Consider the following 20,427-nt stretch of genomic DNA (forward strand, 5'->3'; position numbering starts at 1 on the left):
TACGTGTTATTAGACAAAGGAACAATGATGACTTCCCAGGTGCACCATTATGTTTTAATGAACCATTGATGAAAGAATCTTATACCTACCCAGGACATATTTGCATGTGCAGTTAAGTGGTGATCCTCCACAGATGAGTAAATATTTACTGCATGCCGTGGAATATAGGTTGCGGTATATGAATGTTTAACTCATTCCTCATCCAGGCAGAGTAACGTTTGCATCAAATCACAAGGTGCCGTTACGTGAGGGTGCAAGCTCCAAAGGATGGACTTGGAATGATAGCCGGCAGCTTTGCAGTGACAGACCGCAACAAATTCAGCTCCCCTTTGGAAACACAGGATCACACAACAAAATACAATGCCAGTAGCATAAATGAATAATACGCCTGATCTAATAAAAAAAATTAGAAACAATGGCTCATAATATATACATTCAAGAAGTGGAGTGATGGATCCTGAGTGAGATCGATATGAACCTACATTTTATTTGAACTAAATGAGATCACCAATTATGACAAAAGAAACATGAGAGAGACTGAAAACTATATGCAATTTGCAGCGGAAAGATCCACAATACCCCATAACGGCCTTTATATACAGAACGTCGGTCATAACCACATTACGACACAATAATAAATAAAACATGGAGATTTAATAGCCATAGAAGCCCATACCTGACAACACATACTCCAAAGATACGACAATCCATTATTCCACATCAATATCTTCAACATCTAGCCAATCATTGGATTCCTTGGTTTGCAGGCTAGTGGAGCGATCACTCTTTGAAGAGCCCCGAGAGCCTAGCTGAACCCAACCTGTAGAGTCTTTAGTTTGAGAATCATTTGCATCCAGGGTCTTGGAGCTTGATAGAATGCCTCGATCATCATCATCCTCCAGATCACTGAATGATACATCTTCCTCATGTCCTAATGGGATGGTAGCAGCACCTCCTGTGCCGCCCATTTCACCAGTATCCTCTTCCAACCAGTCATCACCATCCTCCTCATCCTTCTCAAAAGAGACTTTTGATGTCTCACAAGGCAAATCCTTCGTCTTACCTTGCACAGGTGGCTGTTCTTCAATGACAGACTTGTCAACAATTTTCACCTCAGTTGTTTGAACAGGGTGCTTTTCAGTCTCGACATCTGCCAAGGGATCGGAAGTGGTTTCTCCAAATAAGGGTGCTTTGGATGGTGCAGTTTCGCTGATTATTTTTGATGGTCCTATGACATTGTCTTCAATTGGAACTGAAGTGGCATCTTCTTTCTTATATGATGTCTCCCTTCCGGACCTCTCAGGTCCAGGCTTAGTCCGATTCTGTAGATCCTGTAACAACATTGCTCTGGCTTCCATGATCTGCATGCAAACAAGATAATGAAACATGTTAACAATATCTATGTACAATAGCCACGCAAGTGAGATAGGTTAATATAAGCTCCATACTGAGCATAAAAATCAGACAGATACATAAACAACCAAAAGTAGCTCCAAACCCCCTCCCCCCAACCCCGCCCCCACCTTCAACCCTCCTGCTCCAGTATGACCCATTACCTCTCTACTCCTCATAACCCTTTGTCGGGCCACTTATTGTCAAGGGTTTGACCTGACCAATAGTGTCTATCTGATGACTTAGACAAACCACCCATGACAGAAGACATAGTTTAGTGGATGGTTAGCCACTGTGGCTAATTTGGCCATGATAGGATAAATCTTGGCCAATCGAGTGAGCAGGACAGAAGCAGATTTGTTCAACTTCTAGCTGGTCTAATTTTACAGTTCACACTGGCTTTTATTACACTGATGTAAATACAATGGAGAATTTTATATTCTAATATCTACTCCTCATAACCCTCCAGCCCATCAACAGGACACCTAGCATGTCGCTTTTTCAGGCCACTTATTGTCAATAGTTTGACCTGGCCAATGGTGTCTGCCTGATGACCTGGACAATCCACTCATGGTAGAAGACAAACAGTTCAGTGAATTGTTTGACACTGGCTAATTTGGTTGTAATTAGATAAATCTGGGCCAATCCAATGAGAAGGACAGAAACACAGCAGTTCTACATTTTTTATCCGGTCTAATTTTACAGTTCACATTGGCTTTCATTACACTGACATAAATACAGTGAAAAATAGTATATTCTAATATCTTGATTCTTTTCACCTGCAACTCTTCTCACTGACATGAATCTGACCTATTTACAGCACTGCTCAACTGATATCAACCAAAAAACTTATCATGCTTGACAAACATACAAACAAAGGAAAGAAAAGGAAAAAATATATTGGACAGGAATCAAACATAAATTCAAAAATAGATTCAGCATTAAATAAATGAGAAATTGGAATTAAAAACTAGAGCAATCCAAGGAAAAAAGTGATGAAAGCAAAACGAACTTCGGTTGATCCACTTCAAGGGATGAGAAAGTGATGAGTGGGGTGGGGGAGGGTGCGGCTATGGAGAGAGAGAATAATTCCAGATATCTAACATTAAGGGACCAAGTAGGGTCAAAGTTTAACAAATCATCAGCATTGAATAGAAAGGGACAAAGAAGAGGGGTTTATGGAGGCAAGCATCATTTTAGAGAAAGAGGGTTTCCAGTGGTTCCAATGAGAGGATCTAAACAATATCTTGACCAACTTGGGCTGCCCTGCAAAAAAGGTATAGTTGCTGGGATGATCCCACTTGGCAGTTAAAGATCAAAGCCTTCGAGTAATGGCTGCTGAGCTGAATCTAGGGATGGCAATGGGTAGGATTTGGGTCGGATATTATACTACCCATCCCCAAATCCGAACTTAATACCCTATATCCAAACCCTACCCGATATCCGATTGGATAAGAAAAGAGATACCAATTCCCATACCCAACGGATTCGGGGATACCCACGAGTAACCCATTTTCCCATACCCAACCCATACCCACCCCATGCCTATTCCATATCCAAAAAAAATAAATCAAAATAATTTTATGTATATTATCAATCAAAATAAAATTACCAATTCAACATAGAACATAATTTATAAGTCCAGATTTATAGAAATCAAACATAGAAATAGAATTACAATTCAACATAAAACATATAAATAACCAAAATAATTTTATACACATTATCAACCAAAACAGAATTATCAAAACAGAATTATAAACATATATATTCGGGTATGGGTTCGGATATTACCCATACCCGTAGGTTTAGGTCGGGGTCGGGGTCGGGGTCGGGTTCGGATTCAGGTTTGGATAGAAAACAGCACTACCTATACCCTACCCATACCCGTGCCACAGTTTTCGGATTTTACCCAAACCCGAATCCAAACCTGGTCAAACCCTATTTTTCGGGTTTAACCGGATTTGGATAGGGTGTATACCTATCGGGTCAGATCAATTTTGCCATCCCTAGCTGAATCCATACAACATAAAATTTCCATCAGAAAAGATAGATTGAAACCCTATGCTCACACAACAAACTATATGACCCAAACTCAATCCACAATGGGTTCAAATTGGTTCAAGCGCAAATCCAAAATGGGTTCAAGTTGGTAAAACTAGAAAATTGCCAACCTTACATCATCATGAAAGAATGATACAGTGACTTACAATTGTATAACAAAAATAAGCAGAGATTATGTTGGATAGCAAAAGAGGGGAGGGGAACATAAGCCACCATTATAGTAGGACTCGTTCCTAACATAACAGAAAAGAAGAAGTGTTAGAGTGAGAAGTTACTTAAGATGCTTACCTAAGAGGAAAGATTCAGGTTTCAACATAACAGAAAAGGAGTCCAGCAAACCTATCCGACCCGAACATACATCTCCGTGTGTATTGTAAGTTTATTATATCATAGACTCATAGTTTGTGTTAACTTTTGTTTTATTGAATCGAAATATTGGGGTTTTCTCAAAGTTGTAACATGCAATGCCCACAATCTATAGTTTGTTTTTTCGGATTTTGTTATTGCATGATGTTGTTGAATCAATTACTTGTCTTATTTACTGCTTGTCCTTGGAGGGTTTTCTTGAATAGAATAAGCAATCATTATACTAAAAACCTTACCAGTTTTTAGTATTTTGGTAACCCAAGCACCAATAAAAGCCAACCTGATCTTAGTTTGGTTGGTTTGCACTGGGTCCAATGTCAATAGGCTCAGTTCTGGTTCCTGAAAAATGAGAACCGATCAGGATTGGATAAGTTCCAGGTTGATTCCTAACTCGAAGTACACCCTACCATGTGCACCACTGTTTTTTCTCCAAAAGTAAACCGTAGCATGCAGTCCACCTTTAAGTAGGTCTCTACCTCAGCAAAAAAGAATGTGAACAAAAATAAAATTACCCTATGACCAACTGGCCACTTTAAGAGTGTGCAATACCTGCGATATAACTTCAACAAATGCAAATTTTGCCATCTTATAGCTGACAGGTATCATACATCCACTAAGGCGCCCACCAGGTTTGGTTGAATTTATCAAGCAAGGGTACCTAACCCTCATATGACTCTTCGTTCCATTTCTTTATTCTCCCCTCCTAGAAGTAGTCTTCCCTTGAACTCAAAGCAAAAAACCTTTTCCTGTAATTTCATTTGTTCTTAAGTTGGAATTAAGAGTAAAAATCTATTCGTGTATAGATGAGCCTGTCTGTCTAAGATGTTGTGAAGAATAAATTTTATTCAGCTATTAATTAGAAGAAAAGCCTACTGAACTAGTAACTATTTGAACAAAAATATTTTTCTTTTATGATAGTAATCATATTAATTTGTGTATTAGACTTGCTCAATTATGTAGTGAGCATGTTTATCACTGATCTATCAGCAAAGTATGAGTTCTGATACTAAATTAATTTAGACAAGTCAAAATCATATAGGAGTGTTCCAGACATCTTTAGTGTCTAGTAAAGAAAAAAAGGAACCTAGATCCAAAAGAAAAAAAAAAAAGTTTTTTGGCATGGTCTGGTAGTTGAATATCCTTTTGCAATCTTGCAGATATTTCTGTGCTGGAACATATTAACTGATGAAGGACAATATAGACAGTCACAATAGAGAGAATAAAGGTGTGTTGCTTATGTTCATCTTGTTTGCTCTAATCAAGTATTTTGCACCATCAGTGTGTGAATGAATAAAATAAGCTATGATAAGTAAATGCTTTTCCTCAACAAAAGTAATAATTCAACAAATCCCTCCAAGGTCATTCTCAAAAACCAAGAATACAATGCTGTGATGTTTTAATTCATATATCTATACAAAGTGAACTGCAATTATTGTAGTGAAGATACCATAGGCTGAGAAGTAATTAAAAGAGTCATGATAACAATGACAGATCAGGTGACCTACCTGAGGTGTTGACAAAAGTTCAGCATCATGTTTATTGAGTCTCGAATGCAGAAGTACAAAATAGATTTTCCAAAAGCACCCTTCATTCATATGACTTGGGCAAAGCTCGATCCTCAAAGCAGCTAATCTGGGTGCAAGGCGTTCAATGGCCAATGCATGTTCTTGTTGAGCATCTGACATTTCAAAATCTAAAAGAAGAATAAAGCAATAGCTATAAGAAAATTCTTGCCAAGGAGCAAAGATAAGCCAAGACATACACTTGGCTGATCAATATTTATCTCTCACCAATATTATAGACTGATTATGTGAAAAATAATGCAAAATTATAATTTTCATACTTAACTGTATTAAAGTTGATAAAAAGTTGCAACTAACTAGAAGGTTTTCATCATGAATCACAAGTTAATCATTAGGAACAGGTATGAGTTGTAAATCAAAGTGAATGGATATGACGCACCAATGTTTGAAAAGAAAAGGGAGGCATAAAAGGTGGATGCATGTAGACTCTTGATAAGCTGAGGTTTAAAGCTCACAGATTTTCAATAAATACTTAAAAGTTAAAAGTTTATGAAAAATCATTTGAAAATAATCATGGAAAATAAACAGGTATTGCACCAGGATTCAATGCCTTTTCTAACAAGATTTACACATCTGGGATGCCAGTTGTCAAATATCATTTTGATTAAACTAAATGCTTATGCTTGGCATTTGGCACAAGATCACTCATAATCTTTTTTCCAGAGAAAAAGGAACCATCCCATTTTTTCCTAATTTATTAAACAATCAATCAAATTGATGTGTATACCTCCTACATAAACGTTGCAGTATTGTGCAAGGCGTGTCTACCTTGCATGAGTGTCCCTATGTGATGTATATGTCATGTATTTCATAGTCCCAACCATGAGGGTGAAAGCTTTTATTTATTATTTATTTTTTGTGCTTGGGGGTTGTGGGGGACAAACAGGGGCCCTGGCGATGCTTAGGGGCAACAATGCAGTATATTGTATTAGAATTTATCAAACTTCTATACAAACATAATTAAATGGAGTAAGAAGATGGATGAAATAAAAAAGTGATTCAGTCACAAATCTGCCATCACCACCTCATTGTTATCTAAGCTTTTACATCTTGACACTTTGCACTGATCTTTGACTCCCTTATCTTCTTACATTCTCCTTTTTGATCCAAATAACTATCCACTGTTTCATGGAGATTTCTTAGATCTATGTACAAACATCTTTAATAGGCAAAATCTTTTAAAAAGGATAAAGTGTAAATTGGTTGTTATTGAAAACTTCATAAGAAAGAACTGCAAGTATCTTAGAAGGATTAACTTCAATGAAAAGGTTAAGCAAGCATGAATTCAGTAAGGCAACTAAATATAAGCAATGATTGTAAGTTTGTAACAATGTTCTTCCCATTTATTTAACTGCCAAAGGGAACTCTATGATGGTAAAAAGGTATTGCAATTAAAAATAGAAAGGTAAACATCAGATGATAATTTCCTTTAAAAAAACCACAGATCAGTAAGCGTTTCAAATACATGGTGAATCATTCACAAAGCAGGTTATCTAAGACAGGCTAAACAATTCTATATATTAGCAACCCATTACCTGCAATAATTGTTCGTAAAGATCCTAACCATTCAAAAGAATTAAAAAGCAAATGCTTCAATTAATTTTTCACCATATACACATGCCAGCACATATATAAGCACAAATATATAAGATTTACACATTCCCCTATCTCATTTATTTGGAGGTTTCTAATTCCTAGAAACATGGCAGACCAATGCAGATGTTTGAGAAGCATTGCTAAATTGCCAGTTCAAAAAAATAATTGAAGTCATTCAAAACAATACTAGCATCGCAAAATTTACATATTACAAATCTTTCAGCAAATTATTGTAACACAAGACCTCACACAAAACAGCTAGTTGGAAGTTGTTTGGTTTTCTTAGCCGAGTATAAGTATCTAAGATCTCCTCGGTACAATCAATGTGGGACAAAAGACACGTGCACATGGATCTCCACATAACCCCCTCATTTAAGTCCTAGTATCCTTGCCAAGCATAAGATTACAAACAGCATGCTTTCCCCTAGTCAACCTCAAAGAAGCCTACGTTGTAGTATCCCCTAATCCACGTAGGCTATTATATGGATCCACTTTGATACCATTTTTAACAATCCAAGACCTTACCCAAAAAGACTAACTGGAAGGTACTATTTGGATTCCTTATCCCTATATAAATACTTAAGATCTCTCCGGTTCACAACTGATGTGAACTAAATACATGATCGCACGAATCCTCAAATAATTCTCTTGTTTAAGCCCTAACATGCTCGCCAAGCTAAGAGTCAAACACCGCCAATGTTAAACACTATGTCAGCACATGATTAGTATCAAAAAGCCCATGTTGTGGTGTCCCTAGACCACATGGGCCATAGGCTAGTTTGTTCTAATATCATTTATAACGACCCAAGACCTTAGCCAAGAAGACTAGCTGAAAAGTATTATTTGGGTTCATTGACCCTATATAAGTACCAAAGATCTCCCCAATGCATAATTGATGTTGGAGTAAACACATGCCCGCCTTAGTCCTCACAATTATTAAAGAAAAAAAAAAATAGCATCACCATACTCTAAAATACTTGATACAACTTTTCAATAATTCTCCCCCCCACCCCTGGAAAAAGGTGCGACGGTCTAGAGTTCTACATCAAATAGTTAGGATTTCTCTATGCCATATAGAGAGGAAAACACAAGAGGGGTGGCAAAAGAGGCAATATCATTAGGCAAAGCACAACATTCTTAGCAAGAGCACCCTCAACATTATTTCAAGAGGAGCACCCACAACATTAATAACTTCTCATAACACACAAGAAAATAATATCATAAAAAAGAATAAATCCAGTTTCAAACAATATGTCCAATGTGCCCTAATCAAATTACCCTTCCACCCCTTCAAACCACCATGAAAGGAAGGATGCAAATGGGCCAGTTTACGGGCGAAATTTAGCATTGTTTAGGTTTGGTTGTTAGGTTGCCGATTGAAAAATTTGGAAAAGCTTAGCCAAATGCCAGGCATAGATCATTTACATAAACCACTTGTAAAGGATCAAAGATGATTCAATGCCAAGTCAAGGGCATAAGATAATTTACGTTTAATAGAGTGGGTGATCCTGACGGTGTCTTCTATAACAAGCGGAGCTTCATGGTTCAGATTTTCCACTAGAACAGCCCATGCTAAGGTGCATTCAAAATCTAAAGGAGATATTACCTAAGTTTGAGGTGTTTCTAGAAAGCCAACGTAATGGAAAGCAAAGAAGACTCCTGCTTTAGTCTGCGGAAAAAGCTTGCTTCTAGACACTATTCTGGTTAAAGAAATGATCCTCCATAAACAAGTAGGAATTATGCTGATAGTGTAACTTGTAATTGAGAAATAAGGTTTCCGGTAAGATGGAGAAAGAAAAACCATAAAATCTTTAAATGTAGCTTGGTTAAATTATTTCAAGTGCCTCTTTATTACCAAGCTCCTTAGGTTGAAGACTTCAATTTGTCAAAAGCAATGCTACTTGAACATTATTTTGGGTTTATTGACGTATTAGGCACTTGGGCACTTGGGACACTTCATGACAATTTTTAGCACTTTATATCATCAATCATGATGCCATTATTATTACATGTCTATTTTTTGCACTTATATAAAGCATTTATCACACTTTATGAATTTAAGTGGCATATATCTGGCTCATAATTCATTACAAGCATACATCAATACCTAATAACACCTAAGATATATAAATGTTACTGTATCCAATTTTTAAAAGATTCCAATGTCGAATTCTTTTGGACCCTTGGATATTTGACACCCATGTTACAAGTCCATGTAACATTGCTCAGAAGCATCCCACAGTTTCAAGCCATTTACTCATCATTACATTAGAGAGAGAGAGAGAGAGAGAGAGATGCTCTCAAAATGTGAATATGATTAGGTATAAAGAACACTTAAGAATCTGAAAGTAGAACAAGATTCTAAATCTCCCAGTAAAGCAAGCTCCTCCAAAATGAATATGCAAAGAATATTTCTCAACTTTTAATTGAGTACATCCACAACAATGCTATTCCTTTTTCACCTATATACAGGCAAGTGCTAGACAGCACAAGGGCCCTAATTCCTTCTGAAAGCCATATCAGAAAATGAAACCCCAACCAACATGAGCATAATATCTAGCATTGCCAATCCATACAAGCAATACATATATCCTACAAGGGCTATTGATCTTTGGGTTCGTATATCTTTAAACAGAATCCAGAGATGTCCGATATTTTTCTTTAGTCACAGTATTGCACAAGATTAAACCAACCTGCCAATTTCAACAAATGGCGCCTAACTTAAGATTCCACTTCATAGAAGAGCACCAGTTCGAGGCTTTAATTTTATCTTGATTAACAAAGGCATCTTAAAGATGGATGCATAATATATGTTTTTGGGAAAAGTTATCTTTAAATGGCCATAAGGAGAAAAAGGCATATTAAAGAGCATCGAATTAGTTGACCAGGATTCGTGCCAGTGGGAGATAATACCATGACCACAACCTCATAGGCATTCTAGCTTAAATATCCCCAAGGAATTGAGTCAGTAAGGGGGTAAAACAAGAGCCAAAATCAAATTGGATCATTCCCAATTTCAAAAATGTAAGTTGGGGAAAACACAGAATTGGAATCCTAGTCATAGCTAAGCTCAGAGAATAAATTTGGTTCGACTAGATTCATGCGAATGTTGACTAATGCCATATAATTAACTAAGAGACATTCAAGCTTACGTATCCACAGGACCATAATATTGGATAGGACTGATATTTCCAAATCTCAAGAAATAGGTTTGGGAGAAAGCATACCATCAGAACCCTCGTCATCATGAAACAATGGGAAATCCAACCACGTCTCCGGATGCATCGAGATATTCCTCGCAAATGCCAAGACCTCCTCAGTGATACCCACAGCGCCGACCTCCAAATTCTCTTCCTCCTCGTCCTCTCCCTGCTCCTCTTCATCCTCAGCTCCAAACGGCAGAAAAGTAGACGCAATCTTGGAGATCTCCGACACTGCTTTGGTAGAAGACAGCAACGAGATCCCGCTCCTGAACTTCCCGCTGATCTCGGCGAAATCGCTCCGGATTCCAGCGATTCTTGGCGACTCCGCTGCCGCAGCCTCACCAGAGTACTCGGAGGCCGCCGGATCGGAGGAATCGGAACTCCGGCCACGATCGGAGGGCGAGGAATCCGTATCCGGAGGGTTGGGGTTCGGCGAAGCCGGCGGCGGGGCAAGGAAGGAGGCTACGCCCCAGAATTGGCGGGTTAGGGTTTTGGTGAGCTCGGAGAGGTCCTCTTTCACGCCCTTCGTCGGGGTTCCGGGCTCCATGGGGCGGTCCTCGTCGGATTCCGCTTCTTTGGACGGCGACGCTCGGGACGATCTATCAGACTTCTCCTTTCTCTTCTCCTCATCGTCGCCGTCGCCATTATCGGAGCTCAGCGAACTCACGAAAGACCTCGCCAGCCATGACATCTTCGTCTTCCTCCCCCCCTTCTTTTTGTTCGATACGGAGAAGGGAAGCCTTCGCCAAGATGCGCGTGGAGTGACTTATAGCGCCGCTGCGGTGGATGAGGAACATGGTTACGCGTCTGCTTGCGTAGAAATTTATATGCGTACGAGCGTGTCCGCCGTCCAGCTTGTTCACGAACGCATCCTGTCCCTTGGAATGGCGTCGGCGCATAAGCTGGGTGTCAGTTTGGGTCGGAGATCGAGGCTCGCATGGGAATTTTCATGCGGGTCGTTAGAAGATAGTGTTGTTCCTCCGGTGATGGATGGATTGGAACGTGGGCGAAGTACATTAGATCATCATTGTGGGTGCTATGACGTACCGGCACCACCGTCTCCCAAATTCGGAAGATCATGACCTTCTGATCAACTAAACCTTTGCAGAGTTGCATGATGATCTACGCTGTGATATATGCAGTGAAGACAGTAAAGTTATATAATATTAGGAGGTGACATCTAATTATTTTATTATGTATTATAGCTGGTGTCACTAGTCTTATTCTCTCGTTTGAGAATGTACAAAATTCAAAAGTTATAAAAAATAATATTATTTAAATTATAAAGTCACATCTTGGGTGTTACGCATAATGGGGTAAATTTCTTACATTTAGTATAGCCACCTCTGTATCACTTTAGTGTAATATTGTATGTATAATGTAAACTTCATCTACAGTTAAATTGGTATCACTTTAGTGTAATATTGTATGTATAATGTAAACTTCATCTACAGTTAAATTGGATTTGTTGTTTGCTTTTGGAAATTTACAATTGAACCCATTGATAAATAATATAAAAAAATAAATTATAAAAATCTCTTAAAATTTCTGTTTATTATATTTACATTCAATAATTTAAAAATCTACATTTATCTTCAATTCAATTAATAACATTAATATAAATATTTATAATATATAAAAGATCAAAATTACCTATTTTCCACTTTCATACACATCGAGCATCCCTACCATTCTAAACATATGAACTTATGATGCATCTTCACCTCCATGTCACCTACGACCTCACCATCCATACCCATAACCATTTTGGCCTTGACTGTCGATGTAACACTAGGACAATATTAGGCCTTACCATATCCCACCCTCATGTTGCCACCCATACTGACCCCAGCTGCACCTACATAGTTGTCATTGTATCTACTTACTGGAGTGTCCACCCATACCCGCCCTCTCCAAACCTTCCGATCTTTCGCACCTGATTCTTCGCCAGCTACCACATGTTTGTCTTGATCATCATTACTGTAGCTATATACTCTGCCATCTCTTTTTCTTTCTTCAAATATTCCCGAAACCCCAGCACCATGATTGTCTTCCCTAAGCTCGAGTGCTTGCTGTTGAAGACAACGATGACAATGGTGGGGGCATTACCATTGCTCTTCTGAAAGTGGACAAGGCTGCGAGGGAAGACAAAGACATCACTCTTGGTGATGGTCTTGGTGATAAGCTTGTTGGCAGTGGTAATGAAGTCGATGTCGAGCGTGCCATCAAGGATGAAGATCATCTTTATGACATAGGGATGAGTGTGCGGAGGGATGAGCCCATCGAGCGTATAGTCGATGCGGGATATGGAGATGCCCAATGTGTTGAGCCATGGGATCTTTTCCACATTGGCCCCATCATCAAGGATCTCATGCTGATGTTGATAGCATTAAAAGAGACTATTCCTACGAAGAAGTTATCCTTTATCGTGTCAGTATGAACCCATTCATCTTCATTGCAATGGCACCCCAATCAATAAGGCATAAAATTGTCCATAAAGATGAAGAAACGTGGGGAGGGAGGGGGGGCGAGAGAGAGAGCGCGTGAAGGAAGAATCAGAAAAGAAAGAAAACTAAATTGGGCCTAGTAATAATTAATATAAAGAAAGATCGAGAAATTCAGTCGATGTAATTAAAATGTTTATGTGCCAATCTATTTTATGATTCATCGATGTACTATATATAGCAACATTAATGTTGTATGGGACCTCTTGAGTATCTATAGAACCCTTATACATGCCCCAACTAAGAGAGAGGAAGGGATAGAAGAGAATGGAGAGTGAAGAAAAAATAAATCAAAAAATTAAAAAAATGAAAAAATGAAACAAGAAATAAAATCAAAATTTGGGAATGAGAGGGAAGAGGGGAAAATCTTGGGCATGGAGCTGAGGTGATGATGGAGGCAGCTTTTTTTAGCATCATCAATGCAAGATCGAGGATTCAGAGTGAGAAATCCAAGGGACATGGAAGGTGCTCCTCCTCTCACCTGTGCTATTAACCATCATGGCATTTGTTGTCTAGAGATAGTAACCCAAGAAGGAAGGATGAATTAGGTTATTTAAAAATTTTAAATAATTTCACTTTCTAAATGATAATATTTCTCAATTTGAAACTTAACTAAGTATTTGTGATGTGATCAATATGTACAATAGCAAAAGCAAATGATCAACAAAATTTTATAACTAATAATCTAATAGAAAATAAGAACTAAACGCAAGTAAAGTAAGTATAGCAAGAAAAGAAAAAGAGCGAAGAGAATAATGCACAATCACAAATACAGATTTTATAGTGGTTCGGTGCAATCCACACCTACATCCACTCCTCAAACTTTCTTTGAGATTTTCACTATAATCCTCCCTTGATTACAATATATTTATTTTTTCAGACTCACAAATAAAATTTAATTAATTTTTTAGGATCACCAATCAAAATCTTACACTGTTAGTTTTTTGGACTTACTAACAATCCAATTGATTTTTCGAGCCAACAAACTAAAACCTTACACTCGTTCAATTATGGATTTGGACCGGTCTAATTCTCAAGTTTCTTTCCTTTAAAGAAACTTGTAAAGAAATTATAAAATAAGCAAAAGTGTTCAGTTTAAACAAAATAAAAAAATGAAACTATTTTTCAGCACGAAGAAAAGGCCGAAAGGTGTCTCGATTGAAGCTTGCTTTCTCTTTTTTGAATATTGAGAGGATGCTTGAGAATTTATAGAAGATGGCCTTTGAAAGGTCTCTGAATTTCAACACTTTAAATCCTCTCTTTTCTTTTCTTGTAGATGTGTAATGTGGCTCACTCTTATTTTTGAAAATATCTCACTTTAAGATTTCATTTCCTCAAAAACTTTCTTTCAATTTGATTCTCTAGACTTAAATATACTTGGAGATGGCTGGAAAGTGAGTTCTAGCCATTGGAAGATCTGAAATGACCATTGGAGTGACGAAATAGCCATTGGATAATATTCAGAAAACTAGCCGTTGTGTCTGTCAGAATCCGTCAAGTCGGCTCAATTTGGATTCGAATTGGCTCGAACTGTAGAAACGAAAATTCAGCTTTCTGGAGTACTGACAGAGCTGGCTTGGACCTTGTTTCGAGCTGGCTTGAGCTGTAGAACTCGAAATTTATCTTTCTAGAGAGAGCTGGTTCGAATTTATTTCGAGCTGGTTCGATTGTATATCAAGTCAAAGTATCAAGGGCGTTCCGTAGTAGAGCTAGCTCAATTCTTGGGTGGGTCGTCTCTAAATTTTTAACTTTATTTTTTTTCATTATTTGATCTTCCAAACTTAAATTTTTTTATCTTTTTTTTAAATAATATTTTTATTTTTTAAATTCATTTTCTTCATAATGATCCATCCTTGTTTTAGTGAAGGAGTCGACTCATCTTGCTTTGGGATCTAAGTTTAAACTTGAATTCTCCCTTGAAGACTTTGACTTAGTAAATTTTGTGAAGATCTTTTCCAATGAATATTTCTTCAATTTTAACACTTGAAAAGTTTACAAACATTATTGAAACACATGATTAGATATATGATATACAAAAAATTTGGTAATCATCAAAATCAATCATGGGGTTAACAATTTTTCTCTTTTTGATGATAGCAAAACTTTAAGTACATGCTAAAGAAATAGATAATGTGAATCAAGATATTATAAATAATGAATGAAAATTCTTAACAAGCCTTTAATTCATTACATATATATATTTCATATACTCATATCAAAATGATGTTTCAATTCAAATCAATGAGTATTAAAGTTTCAAGCATCAAATATATTATGTTTCTTAAGCATTAATCTTTTAGACATATACTCAACATATTTTTCTCCTTTTTTGATAGCATCAAAAAGATCATAGAAGGAATCAAGAAATAACATTAAAATCAATCGAAGTTCAAATAGAGAAATGTATCAAATATAAAAAATTTTGATTTTAAGAGAGTATCAAATTTAAACTATACGGCACATTTGATACCAAAATAAGCATTGATACCAAATTCATATTGATACCACACTCCCTCTTTCTAAATGGATCAAATTCAAATTTTTCAAATCGATATTAAGGGATAGAGCTTTTCAAAAGATTTGAGTTGAGAAACAAATATAACATACAAATCAATATTTTGCTCTTTCCTTTTCTTAGTAAATTTTGGTCAATTGAGTTTTAAAAAAGTATGTCTCAAAAATATATCAAAGATAGTATCAGAGCAAAAATAATTTTATAAGAATTTTTTATTATACATAAAAAATTTAGTGATATCTTCATATTTTCAAATGATTTGTAAGATTGGATTTAGAAATTCATTTCTTGGAGTAAGAATGATTTTTCAATTCAATTTAACTCCCATTGATTGTCAAGAATGATAAAATCAGCACATAAAAAATTCAGTACGATGAATTTCAAAATTAAAAATTTTTATCAAAATCAATTTGTTAGGAGTGAAAATATATTTCAAATTTATTTTAACTCCAATTAGTTATCAAAAATGATTTACTAATCAAATTAAGTAGATCAAATGGAATGAACATATGAAAGCGCAAATTAGAAAAACTATAAAGCGATTGATTGAGAGTTTAAGGTCAATATTCAAAATCATAGATATTTCTAATTAAATCAAATTACTTAATTTAATTAATATCTCTCCTCCTATATTTATGAGTGAATACCAAAAAATTCTATTACATGATATTTTCTCCCCCTCTTTTTCATAATTCTTGTTGGATAAATTTTAACTCTTAACTTTTCTCCCCCTTATTCTTTCAAATTAAGCACCTTTAATTGATCCTAAATTTAACTTTTAAATTTAGATAATCTAGATTTTTAAATTCAGATTTTAAATTTTTTAAAAAAATTGATTATGATAGCCAAGCATAGAATATATTTCAAGCATCAATCTATTAAGTTTAGGAAAAAGAATATAAATATTTCAACTTTGTCTCAAATAATATTATATCAGGAATATATCAATCCAAAATTAATTTGAGACACAATACTTATTTTTTTTGCCAAAAATAATGCAATAGAGTGTAAGGCAAGATTTAAAAGAACATCATTAAAATTAATTGTATTCAAATTTTATAGCTTTTCTCCTTTTTCAAATTTTAGATTGAATTTTAGAATAATATAGATTCAAAAACTTTTTCTCTTTTAAGTTCTAATAATGTTATTTTCTCTTATTTTTCATAGTTAGTAACAAATAATTCATTTATCTTGATACTCCTCCTTTTTGAATAATATTTATGCATTAAAAGATATTTCAAATTGAATTGCAAGTAAAATTTGAGCTTCAAAGACTCAAAAGGGATAAAAATTTTTATAACAAAAAAATTTGAGTATCAAAGCTAAATATATGAGATATATTTCAAAATTTATCTCTAAAATTCATCTCTTCTTCTCCTAACTTTAAAAAATTTAAGAAGAGCATTTTTCAAATTCAATTTTCAAAATCAATCAATCTATCGGAACAAAGTATCAATGTTCATCAATAAATTTTTTTTTAAGATCAAATTGATGATCAAAAAAGATATTCAAATCAATTTGGAGAATAAAAAATTAATCAATTGGGGGTTTGGTAATCAATCAAATCAAAGATATTCAAATAAATAAGAATCTAGATAGAAGCTCTATGAGTTTTGGTTCAACTATTTTTTTTTTTTTTTTAAATCCTTAGGGGTAAATCTAAGATGCCATGTAAATTAACATATCAAGCACTTGAGTTTTATGATTGAATGACTTATCTTTCAGTACTTAGATCATGTAAATTTTGAAGAAATTTCAATAATTAAGCATCTTATAAGGAGAATGTCAAGATTAATTTCATTTGCAATTTCTGTAATTAAAACTATTTATAGACAATTAAGCTTCTTTGAATTTAAGTTTCTCAGTTGGATATTTGATATGAAAAAGCTAAGATATCATGTTGAATTTTAAGATAATTTTAGTTCATATCCATTCAAAACATGATACATAGAAGAGAGAATATTGCCTTTAAAATCAAAGCATTCAAATCATAGTATAAGATTATTACAAACATCAAAGTCAAACAATTATACTAATCTTATCAATAAATAAAAAATAATTCAAGTGAGTAATTACAATATGCAACCACATTGATAGATCATTAAAATAGATTCAATCAAAATAATTTTAACAAATATTGATGGAATGATGTGAGAAAGGTTTAAATTATACCAAACATCATCAACCATCCAAGTTCATTTCCAAGGTATCTATCCATAAGAATTTTTTCTTTTCATTTCATTGGATCCTTGATGTACCTATAAAATTATTTACTAACTTTTGGTACCCAAGTCATCTTAGGTCTATGGAGGTTAGAGTACATGGTTCCTTCTGGAACCCAAATTTATCTAATATAAGTTTGACCAATTCTTTTAATATTACATTCAAAAATTTTATGATCAATTTTATTATATTTAAAATATTTAATTAAATAATTTTCAAATGAAGCTTTTGTAGGCATGTTTTTGATAAATTTTTATTTTCTCAATGGATTATAGCCAATTACAGCTTTATCAAAAATAGCCTTTAGATTATTTAATATAGCTTAATATTTTTGAGATCTAATTGTAAATTTTTTAAGTATAGACTTCAAGCTTTTAATCTTTTTTTTAGTTTTGTATTTTCTTCCAAAAAAAATTTTTTAGAAATCAAAAACTTTTCTTTTTTTTTTTTTCTTTAAAGATTTTTCAGATTTAGCTATACTCTCTTTTTCTTTAGATAGAGCTTCCATTTGTTTCAAGAGATTTTCTTTTTCTTTGGCCAAGTTTTTCATATTTTTAAAAAGATTTTTTTTTCACTTAAAATTTTATTTTTCTCTTCAGACAAAGATAGATTAGATTTTTTAAGCTCTTTGTTTTTCAGCCTTAATTTCTTGAATTCATGTATTAATTCGTTAAAGGCCTTAAACAACTCATCGAAAGTAAGATGGGAGGAGTTTTTAGAATTACCTCATCTTCATTGGTTTTAGAATTTACCTCATCTTCATTGGCCATGAGGTAAAGATTTGATGCTTCCTCTTCCTCATCCGAACTTAATGTGTCACTATCTTTCTATATTCCTAGCATAGTTCTTTTCTTTGCTCTTTTGGAGTGCTTCTTGCACCTAGTGATATGTTTCTTTTCTTCATTCTCTTTCTTCTTTATATCTCTCTCTTTGAGGAACTTCTTAAATTTTTTTGTTAAAAGTGCCAAGTCCTCATCATCTTTAATCTTTTCTTCATCTGACTCATCGCTTTCTTCATATTATGCAGTGGACTTGAAGGCGATGGTCTTCATCTTCCTTGGCTCATCTTCTTCTTCTTTTTGAGCCATATTCAACTCATAGGTCATAAGTGAACCCATTAATTCTTCAAGGGTTAGCTTCGTAAGATCTTTCGATTTTTGTATAGCCGCCACCTTTGCTTTCCATTCTTTTGGCAAAGATCTTAACACCTTGCAAACAAGATCATAGTTAGAGTAGGTTTTGCCAAGAGCATTAAGAGCATTAATAATATCAGTGAATTTACAAGACATATTAGAAATTGACTCATATTTTTTTATTTTAAATATTTCATATTTATGAATAAGCAAGTTGATTTTGGACTTTTTTACTTGGTTTGTTCCCTCATGAGTCACTTCCAATCTTTTTCAAATTTTTTTTACTGATGTACAAGTGGATATTCTATTAAATTTTTATATATTAAGAGAGCAATAAAAAATATTGATGGCTTTTGTATTTAATTGAGCTATCTTGTTATCATATTCATCCCAATCCTTTTGTGGCTTGAGAAAAGATACACCATTAATTTCTACTATGGTGTGTGTGATCTTCTAGTTATGACTCCCCACATATCATAATCTAGTGCTTGTATAAAAATTTTTATTTTAACTTTCTAAAAGATATAGTTAAAGCTATTAAAAAGTGGCGGTCTAGAAGTTGATTGGCCCTCAACAAATTATGACCCAATTGGGGTTGTCATAATCTTTAGCTTTTTGATCTCTAGATCAACAATCTAATATTAGAGTACCTGCTCTGATACCACTTGTTGCCTAGAGGTAGCAACCTAAGAGAAAGAGGTGAATTAGGTTGTTTAAAAATTTTAAATAAATTTATTTTTTAAACAATAATGTTTCTTAATTTGAAACATAACCAGTGCTTGTGATGTGATCAATATATGCAGTAGCAAAAGCAAATGATCAATAAAATTTTATAACTAATAATTTAATGAAAAATAAGAACTAAAAGCAAGTAAAATAAGAAAAGTGATAGAGCAATGCACAATCACGAACACACAGATTTTATAGTGGTTCGGTGTAATCTGTACCTATGTCCACTCTTCAAACTTCTTTTGAAATTTCTACTATAATCTTTTCTTGATTACAGTGTGTTTATTTTTTCAGACTCAAAAATAAAATTTAATTAATTTTTTGAGATCACTAACCAAAATCTTACACCATTAGTTTTTTAGGCTTACCAAAACCTTATAATTTAACCCAGAAAAACTATCTAGTAGATCCAAATTAGTGGCAAGAGGATTCAAACATATGCAATCTCAATATAAGCATTGCTAATGTAGAAGCATTTGAGTAATTAGATGTTAAACAATGAAGCAATAATTAATTTTTATCCCACCATATTAAATATGAAGACTACAACTTGTTCGCATTATCTATTTAAGACTTCTTATTATTTTGGAACTTGTAAATTTTAGTTAGGTGGCTCCAAAAAACTTTCACTCGAAATATCTCATTTGGAGACTATAAAAGATTGCAATCTCTAAGGTTACATTTAGTATATTGCCAGGTAGTGGTAATCTGGATTACCTGATAATCTAGATTGCTTACAATTTGGATAGATTGTCAGTAATGTTGATTGTTGCATTTGGTACACGCAGGTAATGTTGCAGTAAAATTACTGAAAATCTTAATTGAAATATTTGGTATGACAATCAGATTATTGATAATGTAACATTAAAATTTTAAAATATTCTTATTATTAGTTTAGCATTTTAAAATATTTATTTATTTTTTTAATAATAAAAATTATTATATGAAAAAAAACTAATTTTAATTAAATAATTAAATAATTTAAATTATTATTATTTTTTAATACTTATTATTATTATTTTTATTACTTTTATTTTTATTTTTTTATTTTCCCTCTCCTTCGCCTTCCCTCGCACATCACACCCCAACCCCCCTGCCCCCCCACCCCCGGCTGTCCGG

The 20,427-nt window shown here is 34.4% G+C and overlaps 1 protein-coding gene across 1 annotated transcript; it reads right to left on the bottom strand.

The window, feature by feature from the left end:
* Positions 1-528: 528 nt before the first annotated feature.
* LOC105060157 (uncharacterized) lies at positions 529-10,946 on the bottom strand. The gene is made up of 3 exons (XM_010943768.3): positions 10,229-10,946; positions 5,328-5,515; positions 529-1,361 (listed from the first exon to the last, which is right to left on the bottom strand). The coding sequence occupies exons 1-3, from the start codon at positions 10,893-10,895 to the stop codon at positions 711-713; spliced, it is 1,506 nt and encodes a 501-aa protein (XP_010942070.1). The 5' UTR covers positions 10,896-10,946; the 3' UTR covers positions 529-710.
* Between the last annotated feature and the right edge of the window lie 9,481 nt (positions 10,947-20,427).

This window comes from Elaeis guineensis, chromosome 2 (assembly GCF_000442705.2).
Source record: "Elaeis guineensis isolate ETL-2024a chromosome 2, EG11, whole genome shotgun sequence".
Lineage (NCBI taxonomy): Eukaryota > Viridiplantae > Streptophyta > Magnoliopsida > Arecales > Arecaceae > Elaeis > Elaeis guineensis.

Bases quoted from the DNA above. Each gene is read 5' to 3' on its own strand.
- LOC105060157 (XM_010943768.3), bottom strand. From the start codon at position 10,895: ATGTCATGGCTGGCGAGGTCTTTCGTGAGTTCGCTGAGCTCCGATAAT. The intron at 5,516-10,228 runs GTATGCTTTCTC...TTCTTCTTTTAG, and splicing joins TGATGACGAGGGTTCTGATG to ATTTTGAAATGTCAGATGCT. The intron at 1,362-5,327 runs GTAGGTCACCTG...GTTTGCATGCAG, and splicing joins AACTTTTGTCAACACCTCAG to ATCATGGAAGCCAGAGCAAT.